The sequence below is a fragment of the Cryptomeria japonica genome, chromosome 3, assembly GCF_030272615.1.
Source record: "Cryptomeria japonica chromosome 3, Sugi_1.0, whole genome shotgun sequence".
Taxonomy (NCBI): Eukaryota; Viridiplantae; Streptophyta; class Pinopsida; order Cupressales; family Cupressaceae; genus Cryptomeria; species Cryptomeria japonica.
Genome location: NC_081407.1, coordinates 963,353,803 through 963,365,827, shown reverse-complemented (window position 1 = coordinate 963,365,827; position 12,025 = coordinate 963,353,803). Strand labels below are relative to the sequence as shown.

At 35.2% G+C, this 12,025-nt stretch overlaps 1 protein-coding gene across 3 annotated transcripts; it reads right to left on the bottom strand.

Moving 5' to 3' along the window:
- Nucleotides 1-569: 569 nt before the first annotated feature.
- On the bottom strand, nucleotides 570-2,905 carry LOC131035625 (NADPH-dependent aldo-keto reductase, chloroplastic). Of its 3 annotated transcripts, none has more exons than XM_057967355.1 (6): nucleotides 2,719-2,905; nucleotides 2,475-2,608; nucleotides 2,033-2,208; nucleotides 1,706-1,949; nucleotides 1,285-1,464; nucleotides 570-1,200 (listed from the first exon to the last, which is right to left on the bottom strand). In XM_057967355.1, the coding sequence occupies exons 2-6, from the start codon at nucleotides 2,598-2,600 to the stop codon at nucleotides 973-975; spliced, it is 954 nt and encodes a 317-aa protein (XP_057823338.1). In that variant the 5' UTR covers nucleotides 2,601-2,608; nucleotides 2,719-2,905; the 3' UTR covers nucleotides 570-972. The 3 variants fall into 3 exon arrangements, with proteins under 3 accessions (XP_057823338.1, XP_057823337.1, XP_057823339.1); XM_057967354.2 differs by having other exon boundaries at nucleotides 2,475-2,639; nucleotides 2,719-2,899; XM_057967356.2 differs by having other exon boundaries at nucleotides 1,399-1,464; nucleotides 2,475-2,639; nucleotides 2,719-2,899.
- Nucleotides 2,906-12,025: the final 9,120 nt, after the last annotated feature.

The window sequence follows — 12,025 nt, the reverse complement described above, 5'->3', positions numbered from 1 at the left end:
ATTATCTGCATTTCTTTTGTCATTTTGATCCCAAGCATGTCATGTTAATTATCTTAGTCAAAGTGCAAAACTGTTCATTGTTAATTTCAATGCTGCAGTATATGTAATGATCAAACTTGTTCTTGCAAGAGTCAGTTTCTGTTATAAGCATTAAAAGTTAAATTAATTTATTTGTATTGAATGGTCATAAATACATGTTTTAATAAGTTTCAATCCTTCTCTAAGTTCAAGTGTGAACAATTTTTGTTTTTGTGCAAGATGAGTCAAAATTTCTATTGCCTCTAATTCACCTCCCCCTCTCAGAGTCAATCTACTTCCAACAATTTTATCTTTGATTATGTGCTTTCTATTAAAGAACAATAATAGATGGTGTCAATAAACACTACTTTAAGTTCATATTTTAAGATAAAGTACAAAAGAATTGCATTCTATTTCCATAGATAGATAATCAGGATCAAGTTAATATTAAAAAAAATTAAAACTCTTCTCATCATTTGTATATATATCAGGCATCAACAGCCTATCAGATTTTTTAATAGGTATTAGCTATTTCTAGAACACCATGAAACCTTACTATAATTTTTTTTTTAATTGAAAAAATACATAAAGTTACAATAAGAACATAGTCAATAGACTGTGAAATGAAATACTAAACATAACATAGTAGCCGAAGCAGTAAAATAATTTGCGGCAGAGGCAATACAATGAGCCACAAGATAGCAGAAAAGCTGATGTAGATCGCATAAGTAACAACTGACCATTTGATATTACAAGCATAGCTGAACCAGAAAATATAAGACAACAGGTGTAAAAAGACTAAGTGAAACCTTACCATAAATTGTTCAACTTTATCTTAGACTCTGCTTTCTCTAGAACCAGAAACAGAGACTGAATCATTCTGAGATAATCTTCTAAAATTTGCACCCATTGGAAATTATCTGTGGTGGGCTTAAACCAAGGGGCATGACCCTGTTAAATCTCCCCATCCCATAATTCTTCGACAGTCTTGTAGGGGCTGGTTGTACTATTAACAAAATTATCTCCACGCAGTAACTTTCTCTGTTCAAGCTTGCTAATCATGTCATGATCATCAGGAGTCAAAGACCAATCAAAGATTTGAAAATTTTCAGTTATTCTGCCTGTGTTGTAGCTCTTAGGCAGCACACTCACTCCTTGCTCTATCCCCCACCTTAAAATAACCTGCAGTTGCACACCACCAATCCAAGTTTCTAATTCATGTCCAAGCAAAAAATTCAAAATAATCAAATATGAACAAATAAATACCTGAGCTCTAGTCTTTCCATGCTTTTGGGCAATTTCTAGAATAAGGGGATTATCTATCACCTCATTAGAACCCCACGGAGTATTTGGAGCTCCTAGAGGAGACCATGCACTCACATGAATGCTATGCTTGTTGCAATAATCTCTCAACTTCTTTTGTTGCCATTGTGGATGCATCTCCACCTGTAATTCCATACCAAATGCAATTCATTAAAATCAAATTACTAGACCAAGTAATTTTTGTTACTCAAGAGAAGGCTAGATGAAATGGACTAGAAAATGGGCAGTAAAAGAGGTAGATATTCATGAAGAAACATTGTCTACTCTGGACTTGTAAAAATGAGGTGATAAGAGAATATAGCCCTTGGGTCAGATGAGAAGCAAGCCTCTAAAAACAGAAATATGCATTTGTGCAACTCTTTACCTGATCAACAGCAGGGGGAATCTTGGCATAGTTCAGCAAGTCTTCGATTTTCTTAGAGGAAAAGTTACTAACCCCAATGGCTTTGGTAAGCCCCATCTCCATGCACTGTTCCATTGCCTGCCAAGTAGACTTTATATCTAATGGCAAAAAGTCTTCTTCTTTGACTGGGGCAAGTGGAATCTCTGCTCTCAGCTTGATAGGCCAGTGGATAAGGAATAGATCCACATACTCTAGTTGCATATTCCTGGATATCAGAAACAATTTTCAGTAAGGAGGTCTACAGAACAGAGAAAACAGAAGACCGAATTGTTAAACAGGAAACAATACATTAGACTATCCTTGATTGCAGCAACAGGGTCATCATGTTCTGTATTCTTCAGTTTAGTGGTGACAAAAACATCTTCTCTGCTGACAAGACCACTCTGAAAAGCTGAATTCAGAGCTTTCCCTAGTGCATGCTCTGAGCGGTAAAGCCTTGCCGTGTCAAAATGTCTATAACCAACCTATAGAGAGAAAGACAGAGAGCACTCAAAGAAACCCTACTTCGGATGATCATAATAGGTCAACTAGACTGGCCAACTACATCATTCTTAGAATGGACCAAATGAGAGTTCATAACCCATCTATATTAAAATCTGGAAATTTTTGAGTAGTTAAAAGAAAGATCTTTTCCTACATATTTCAAGGTAGAACAGAGCATAGCCTCTGTACCAGACAGCCATTTCAGGTAGAACTAATAAAACTCATAATTAAGAGATTTTGTAGGTACCTGAAGAGCAGCAGTCACTGCCGCTATAATTTCCTCCTCATTCTGAGTGATTGCTGCAGTCCCCAGCCCAATTAATGGAATCCGGGCTCCTGTATTAAGCTCAGCACTTCCCCCTACAATTCCCATGATGTTCCCTGCAACCATTCAGAGACCCATTTATTGTCTCTATCATACAAAGAAAAATTTACAGTTAGGTTTGCATACTTTGTGATTGAATTCACTGTGTAGCTCCAAATTACATTACCTTTGCAAGATTCTTGGGAGAAAGCTGAGACGATGCAGATAAAAATAGGGCTCAATGATATTGCTGTGGAAAAGAAGAAAAAGATGCTTTTATGGTGATTCTGATATGAAAAAAGATGGTGAGAGAGAATTGGGGGACAGCAGGGAATCTATCGAATGGAGCATATTGTGTAGTCACAAGAGTGGGCACCCATAGGACCATAAGTTAAAGATTCTAAAATATAGGGTCGAACGAGCACGTCGCTGCAGGCTTTCAGGCGTCTGTCGATTTCGCTTTTTGGATGACTTAATTGTATTATTATTATTATTAATTATGTACTTATCTATTGTACCTTTAGTCTTTAGTGGAATACTTAATTTTTTTATTTTTTGAATTTTTAGTTCTTTTTCAGGTAAGATACTATTGCATTCATTCAGTTTAATTTTTAAATTAATTTAATCAATCAGTCCAACAATTCTATAGTATACAATTAAATTTCTTATATAATAATTTAAAAATTAATCATTTATCACTTTTTTTTATTAGTTAGAGTAACTGTAAAATTTAAATTTCTATTTGAAAATTACACAATTTTATGTATTGAAATTTAATAGTGTGGGACCAACTTTAATATTGTACTCGCATTGAATTATTTCACACACGAGGAAACAATTACAACAATGGCGAATGACGAAAACTACTGTTTGGCACCTCTAAGCTTGTGGCATCATGCTTTGCAACCCATTTGACGGCCTCGAGGATCTGTACATTTACAATAAGCCGTCTGGAGCCGTCCACTTACTCTAGCGAGCGAGCGGATCGCAAGATCAGTCTCCTTAGTTTCGCTTCTAGGTTACATCACTTGAGAAATTTAAATTTATTTTATAGATGTTATGGTAATGTGAGTCACAAAAAGTCAAATTACCATTCAAATATTATACCAATTAGTATCATCTATTATTTGTTATAATTTATTAGTACCTAAAACATTTATTATTAATTGGCTTTTTTATTTCTCAAAATCGATATCAAATTTTGTCATGTCACCATCCTTCATTAAATATATGTACTTTATATATTATACTAATAACATGTTCATATCGTATATTTCAATAATATTTAATTATTATTATGAATAAATATAATATTCAATATAAATTTGAATAATTTTTAACAAAAAATATTTAGAGTCTCAAAATTATTATTATTTGATGTTATGATAATGTGAATCACATTTAAATATATATTAACTACTATCATAATTTATTTGTTATAACTGATTAGTATTCAAAGCATTTATTATTAATACACCTTTTTTTTGTCAAAATTGATATAAAAATTATAATACTATTCATCTTTACAATAGTGATACATTTTCCATCTATACTAGATCTCATCAAATATATACAACATCACACTAGCAATCTCACCTAATCCTAACTCTAAATACATATCCTAACACTATCGGTAGGAACTTGACGCATTGCGTCCCATGTTTAGTTATTGGATATGTTGTAAATGATGATATACAATTCATCTTCCGCGTTTCTAAATATGATTATTTTTTGAATTTTTGAATTTTTAGTTATTGGACATGTTGTGAATGAAAATGAGGTTAATAAATTTTAATTTATATATTTAAATTGGTTGTTAAAAAAATGTCATGTTTGAATTATTAATTTTATATATAAATAAATTGTTATATTAATCATTATATATTTCTTTGTTGATTATTTTATTTTAAACTAATATTATAAGACAAAAATTAAAAATTATTTAGTTTGAAAGGGTGGCATAGTTGGTTAAGGGTTTTGGGTTCATCTCATATAGTTCTTGAGATCAATTCTTTTTATGCAAATTCATGTAGTGGTTGGCTTGTTCGGGCTCGTTCAACACTCTAAGAGGTTACAAAGGACTCACCCTATCAAATAGCTAAACTCCCATTTGTTGGGTGAACCTGTTGATTCTGCTATAATTTTATTTCTAAATATTAAGAAATATTTAAACGATTAATGTGACATAAAAATATAATATGACACATTACAAGGTGTGTTTGTTGTAAGTAGGGAAGGGGACACCATTATTTTGGAACATGGTACATAGATATTAAAAGCATAAAAGATAGGAATTTTGTTAGGTATTGTGGTTGCAATTATCTTGGTAGACACATATGCAACATATAAAAGCATTGACCAACTACACAAACTATGATCGGAGGGGATCACTGTAACCACAACACACCATGGTAATTGTTATGATATTTATTGGAAATAAATGTAAAAGGCAGAAATATAGTAGACCGCTTCAAGGGGGTGACCTCCAATTATCAGATAATAACATATGAAATACAATAAAACTTGCTATGATGATATGGGAGAGAGTTCTCATCCTTATTTATAGGCTTAACTATGTGGGACATACCCCTTCATCCTAATAAAGAGGTATTAGTGTACTAACTAATATTTATGTTAGGGTTAAGCATGCCACAAATGCTTATCCTTATTATACTTGGGATTATATAATATATACTTCGTAATTTATCATATTTAGATCATAACATGCAATTCCCCTTCAGAAAGGTATTGCACTCAATGCTTAGCAACTCTAAAGTATATTGTGTGAATTGTTCATCATTCCCTGTTGCATCTTCAATTAGCAAATTGTTCCACTTTGTTAGGAATTTTGTGGTGGTTCTATAATTTTGCAATTTGATTTTAGAGATTCCATGAAGTTTTTGTATATTTTGTATGACTAATTTTTATGTAATATTAGTAGGAAATGGATGAGAGATTCCACAAAAATATGCATTCTTAATGAGTTCATCCACAACAAGAGAGATTACATCAAGATTATTTGACTTTGGAAACCCCATAATGAAGTCCATTTATATTTATACCTAGTGTTGTATTGGAATGCCTAATATTTTTAAGAGGCTTGTTCAATATTTATTGTCTCCCTTATATTTTGTTGGCATATCAAACATTTCACCACAAATTTTTCAACATTCACTTTATTACCTTCCCAAAACAAATATTTCTTTATAGAATGATAGGTATGAACAAATCTTTTATAATATCTTGTTAGACCAACAAATCCTTTCTTCTTAGGGTCCATCTTAACATATTTAAGTGACACAAAAATTCTAGAGTATTCTACTTATGTCACCCTAAAAACACATTTGTATTGTTTGGCATAGACTTTTTTATCTTCCAATTTGTTAACAATAGGAATATGAAACTTGTCTTTATGAGTTATCGTATTTAGCTTCTTGTCATGAGAGAATATTTTGCATTGATCATCCATTTTCTTAAGCATAGGATAGGGGATAAATAGGAACTTTTTTGGGGTGAATAATGATTCTTGGTATTAATTCAATGTCATGATTATGGTCTCTAATTAGGGGTATAACCTTAGATTCTTGAAATACTTGTTGATGGTATTAAATATTTTTTTTTATTTTTGGTTGATCTTGAGTTATCATATCTTGTGCTTCTATAAAATGTAATTGTGCCCTTACATTATGAGAACCTTTTTTGAGTAATTTATCCATCCTATGGGAGTAGTTGTGAAGATTTTCAAGGAAACTTGAGAAAAATGAAACAAAAAACAAAGTAAATTGTTGGTAAATGGAGAACTAGTTGATTAGAAGGCATGAAATAACATTAGGATTGAAGGTGAATATAAAGGAAAAATATTCTACCTACCACCTTACCTATCATGCCACATAGGCATACCTACCTACCAGCTAAGTTGATGAATGATTCTACACCAACACCACCCCTTAAGCACAATGTAGATGAGTAAAAAGAATGGGTACTGACATCCAATTCTAATAAGGGACCCAAGCACAATGCACTCATTAAAAAGATGAGAAAACTTTGTGGGAAAATATCCCCCCTAAATGAGGGTAAAAGATTAGTACAAAACCCCATGTGAGGAAAAATCCTTCCCAAATGAGAGAAGGAATGAGACCTTGCAACACCCCTCAATGTAAAATCTCCTACATGATGGTAGATGCCTAGCACTGAATGTGGAAGATGACCCAAGCCTGATAAACAACATTCCTTCACTTAGAAAGAAATAGAAACATAAAAGTATGCAAGTCATATTCCCACTCTTAAAAGGAATATGTGGAAAGAAAACTCAAAACAAAGGAAGCCTCTAAACTCTGCTCAATTGTCTCCATGTTGATGTCGAAAGGTACTGTTGTCATTTTATGACACCCTTGGTCCATCAGTGAGAACCGATCAGAAATATGTTCCATGGACCAGCGCGGCCCCAGTTGATCAAGGAGAGAAGAATCATGAAGTGTGAAGTGTTTCCTTGTCTAGAGGAAGTTCCTCCCTTGGCCTTTTCTTCTTCCCTAGAACTCCAAAACTCCGAGGTTCCAAATTTCTTTGCCTTAGCCACTTTCTTTCCTTCTTTGGAACTCCGAAACCCCGAGGTTCCAAAGTTCCCTTCCTTCCCTTAGCTTTTCTCCAGTTTCTCCAGAACTCCAGAACCCCGAGGTTCTAAAGTTCTTTCCCTAGCTTAGCCCCTCCTCTCCTTAGCCTTTCTCTCTTTTCCCCTGGAACTCCGGAACCCCGAGGTTCCGAAGTTCCTAGCTTTCCTTTCCTTCGCCTCTTCTCTTAAGCTTCTCCTTTCCCCGGAACTTTGGAACCCCGAGGTTTTGAAGTTCCTTTCTTCTCAGCAGATTTTCTTCTATCCTTTCTCAGAAGTCCGGAACCTTGAGGTTCCGAAGTTCCCCTTCTCTCTTTAGCCCTTTCCCTTTCTTCCCCAGAACTCCGAAACCCTGAGGTTCCAAAGTTCCTTTGCGCAGTTCCCCGGAACTTCGGAACCCTGAGGTTCGAAGTTCCCTCCTAGCCTTCTTCCTTCCTTTCTTCGGAGCTCCGGAACCTGAAGGTTCTGAAGTTCTCTTCTTCTCTGCGGAACTCCGGAACCCCGAGGTTCTGAATTTCCTTCCCCTTTTGTCTGCTCTCTAGTTCCTAGAACTTTGGAACCCCGAGGTTCCGAAGTTCTTTCCTTATCCTTTTGAAGTTCTTTGGAACCCTGAGGTTCTGAAGTTCCTTACTCCTTCCCTTGTCTTCCTCACTTCGGGAGTTCAAGCTTCCGAAGTCTTTGAGCTTCCTTCCGACTGGCGACACTTCTGGATGGCATGATCGACACTCAAGGCTTTTAATGCTTTGATAGTTTGTGCACTTTCTTTTGTGGAGCCACAAGGGTGCATTAAATATTTTTGGCAGGATTTCCATCAAGGAGGTACGGGGCCATGCTTGGTGACTTATGTCATGACTGACTTTGGAAGGTTAGTCAATCCACCTTCCTCAGAATTACCTTTAGAGGTATGGCTAGGTTGCTTGCATGTACAAGCCAAGTGCATGCACTTTCTTGTACTTCCAGACTGACATGTAGGGATCATGACCACCATTGTAACCCATTTTTCTATATAAAGACTGTTAAGCCTCATTGTAAAGGGTTCTCTCCCTACTGCCTTGAGATTTCTCATGCTCTTTCTCTTCTCTTGAATACTTGTAATTAATTTTGCATTTATGCAACTATAAGTTTGGCCTTTGGCCTTTGGATGAATTGAAACTACCATTGTTGCCTTATTTCAACTTATGTGTGTTGTGTATGTGTTCTTACCTCCATTATAAGTGTATGTTTGTGGTTTTCTTTCACATGTATGTTGTGTTAACTTATTTTCTGAGTGTGACTTGTGGGAATCCTTCTCCCCTCTTGACACTTAGAAAATTCTAACCTCCACACATGCGTTTGGGTCACTCATACAATTGAAGTGTGTGCATCTCTTGGATATTTCATTTGATTCCTTGTGCCATTTCGGGCGGGGAGAGGAACAATCTCTTCTTGGTGCATCACCTCCTTTTATTTCAACTATTTCTCTCTTCCCTTTTCTTTTGCAAGTTGTTAGGATAGGCTTAGGAGTAAGATTTGGAGTGTTGAGTTGGTTCAACACCTGCATCTGGATTGAGAAGGAAGTCAGCCTTCTCCGGAGATTCAACCCCTTGCGCAAGGTCCCACACTTCAAGGTTGTTTCCATGTTTCACAAGGTTGCTGAGTTGATAGCTCAGCAAGGGTGCAAGATTTTGTGATAACAGGTACCATAGTCAAATCAAGTGTTTTAGGCCACAATAATGAAGATGACAATATAGAATCTAATGAAGACTAATGTAAATCATATTCCAAAGACAAAGTTGACCTCTCTAAATGCTCCTCAAATTTCTCCAATCTAATATTTAATTGTTACAAATGTTGATAAGATGAATCAGGTACTATAAAAGATTTAGGTATACTGACCATGGATGCAGGGTGATAGTTGAACCAATGATAATCTAGTGATGCCATTATAGAAGTAAATATAGGCAAAGAAATAACAAGAGGGTCTGAGGATACACCCATAACTTTAGAAGATAATGTGACTCCACATGAGCTATCATGTAAGAGGATATGAATATCCTCAATGATGTACTCTAAGTCAACAATGTGGAAATTTGTAAACAAGGATGCAATGTCTAGTAGAAATATGTCCCAATGAGCTATCTTAGGGAGATGATAAAAATATTGCTACATTGAACTATTGGAAGTAGTCAAAGATGCATCAATGAACTTAGAAGTAGCAATAATAGATGAAGTGTCCTCAACTAGAGGAGATGAAATATCCTCAACTATAGGAGATGAGGTGTTCTCACTTATGGAAATAATGGTATGTGAAGGAACATTGTATGACAACTAATCACTCTTTGAAGATGTGTACACACAAGTTTGGGTATTAGGTGTCTCAATGAAGGTAAAATAATGATTAAATGAATATTCAAGATCTCCAAACAGTTATTGGATGATGCTCCAAGCAGTGAACAGACACTCAGTGTGCTAGAGATGAATATATTAATTATAAAATGTAATGTAACGCTTATTAATCCATATAACTTGTCATTTTTGTTTAACCACTTGTTCTTTTAATTCTCATCACGTGGCTCATGAATGAGTCTAGAAGGAGATAGGGTAATAGACCACACTCATGACAATGAGTCAATATCCCTTGTAATAGTTATTTCAATTAATCTTGACAAAAAAACCTAATTAAATTATTCTTTTGACATGATGGACTTCCTGCCCCCCTCCCGAAAAGAAAAACTTTATCTTAGTTCATGATTACATGTGCATGTATAATCCCCATAATATCTCAAGTACTCACAAATTGAAGAAATGTAAGAAGTAAGGAAGCATACATGATACAACACATATTACACCCCCTTTGATTTAGTTTTGAAGACACCCCTTACAATAGGCACTTTACAAATTTAGTGCATAGGCTAGTCCAGATAGAGTGAAAGATAACACTTTATAATGAGAATGTAGAATCATCTCCATTGGATTGGACTCAAAAAATGTCACATCTCATCTTTTGGCTAGGTTAAATTAATGAAATAAAATTAATTTAGATATTAATTAGATAATGTTGATTAATTTTAAATGAATAAGCATGTTAGAATAATAATGTATTTAACAACTACAAAAATTATGATCTCAAAAAACTTAAAGATTTAAAATATTTAGATTCATTTTTCAATTTAAACAAAAAAAATGCAAAATGCAAAAAAGGAAAAGGTCTTATCAACCTAAAGGAAAGTAGAGCTTGAATTGTGGCCAGAAGTAGCTAGGCATAAGTAGGATCCCATTTTTTTTTGTTTAGGTTAGTATTGGGTGAAAATGAACTCACAATGATTTTCTAGCATCCTAAATGTATTCCATTACAATTTTGTTGTCATTTGGGCCCTCACCTTGGCATTCGTCTCCCAAGGACTGATTGGAACCTTTGTTTTGCTCACACCATGCACTAAATTCTTTTTTTTTCAACATGCACAACTTCTCCCCGAATATTTTGTGACCCTGATTGGTCGGGACCAGAGCAATATCGCCCTGGTCCTCATGGACCATAGCAATAGTGCTCTGGTCCTCCTAATCAAGGCCCATTTTGGGACCTCTTAATGGTCATTTGAAATGGGCAGGAACCTAGATCTCGTGTTGGACCATGTCCGAAAATTAATTTTTTTTTCGACCAAGCATGTATAAAAGGAGGTCTACCCCTCTCATTTGAGATACAGCGTGTTGCCCCCCACTATGTTTTTTTAAAAATTTGCTAGTCCATATTAATAGAAAGTCCTTCATTCCTTATCACTCTCACCCTATCTGAGAAGTCCTAGCATGTCGAAACTATGTTTGAAATTTCCAAGTTCCGCTTTCACCCAATATCATGATAGAAAGAAAGGTTAATGTTTGTCGAGTGATGACCAATATGTTAGGTCCCGGAGACAACTGAGAGGGGGGTGAATTAGTTGTCAAATAAATTCAAAACAAAAACAACTTAACCAACTTACTGCTTAATACCGGTGAACCAGTATTTTATACCGGTGGACAGTTTTATCAAATAATTGCAATACCGGTAAAGATTAATGCATGAAACAAAAAAACAAAGTCATCCACAACACTTAACACCAATATTTGTACGTGGAAGCCCTGTAAGGGGAAAAACCACAGTGGGAAACCTTACCCACAATCAATTGATACTACTACAGATAGTAAGTGTATACAAATGGGGTTTGCACATGCAGAAAGGCCAAGCGCCTAGAGCTCACTGCTCAAACACAAAATAGTTGTCACACTGACTACAATTGGATGGTTAAATCCAATAAGGATGTACTGCTCAAAATAGCATCTTCATATGCTGGATTCAGTACCAGTGTAGTTCTGATATGCTTTCATAAAAACCTTGCTTCACCTTCAAATGATGTCTGTGTGTATAACTCTGCTTCATCTCGCATATACCTCCAAACAATCCTTCTTCGCATTCCACATCCGATCTTACAAATAAGATCTTACATTTATATCATAACCTAGGACCATAAACCTGTCGGTGTATAACCTGGACCTATTTGCCGGTAACAACAAATATGCAAATACGAATATGCTAATAAATGATTTTCCAAGACAAAGTGTCCAAATGATGTCTTCAACATAACCAAGTGTTTTCCATGCCATTCCAAGTGCCAGTGATCATTATATCCTGCTGGTGTACTAGATGTCGGTGACTGTGCATAAGTCATTTGCTTGCCGGTGAATGTTGTTGATTCTCCAAAGTGCCAGAGTTGATAAGGTTTAGTAGGTGTTGACATCAATGATGAAACCATACCAAAATACCAACAATCCCCCCCCTTTGGCATTAATGGCAACACAAGATGGAAAAACCATCAAAGTGCCAAAACAAAAATGCCAAATACCAAAATACCAATAATTACCAAAATATAAGTAA

What these genes read in the sequence shown, in the direction of transcription:
- LOC131035625 (XM_057967354.2), bottom strand. Translation starts at nt 2,618, where the DNA reads ATGGTTGCAGGGAACATCATGGGAATTGTAGGGGGAAGTGCTGAGCTT. An exon ending in GCAATCAAGGATAGTCTAAT is followed by an intron (nt 1,950 to 2,032) that starts GTATTGTTTCCT and finishes TCTGATATCCAG; the next exon opens with GAATATGCAACTAGAGTATG. An exon ending in ATGGAAAGACTAGAGCTCAG is followed by an intron (nt 1,201 to 1,284) that starts GTATTTATTTGT and finishes GTGCAACTGCAG; the next exon opens with GTTATTTTAAGGTGGGGGAT.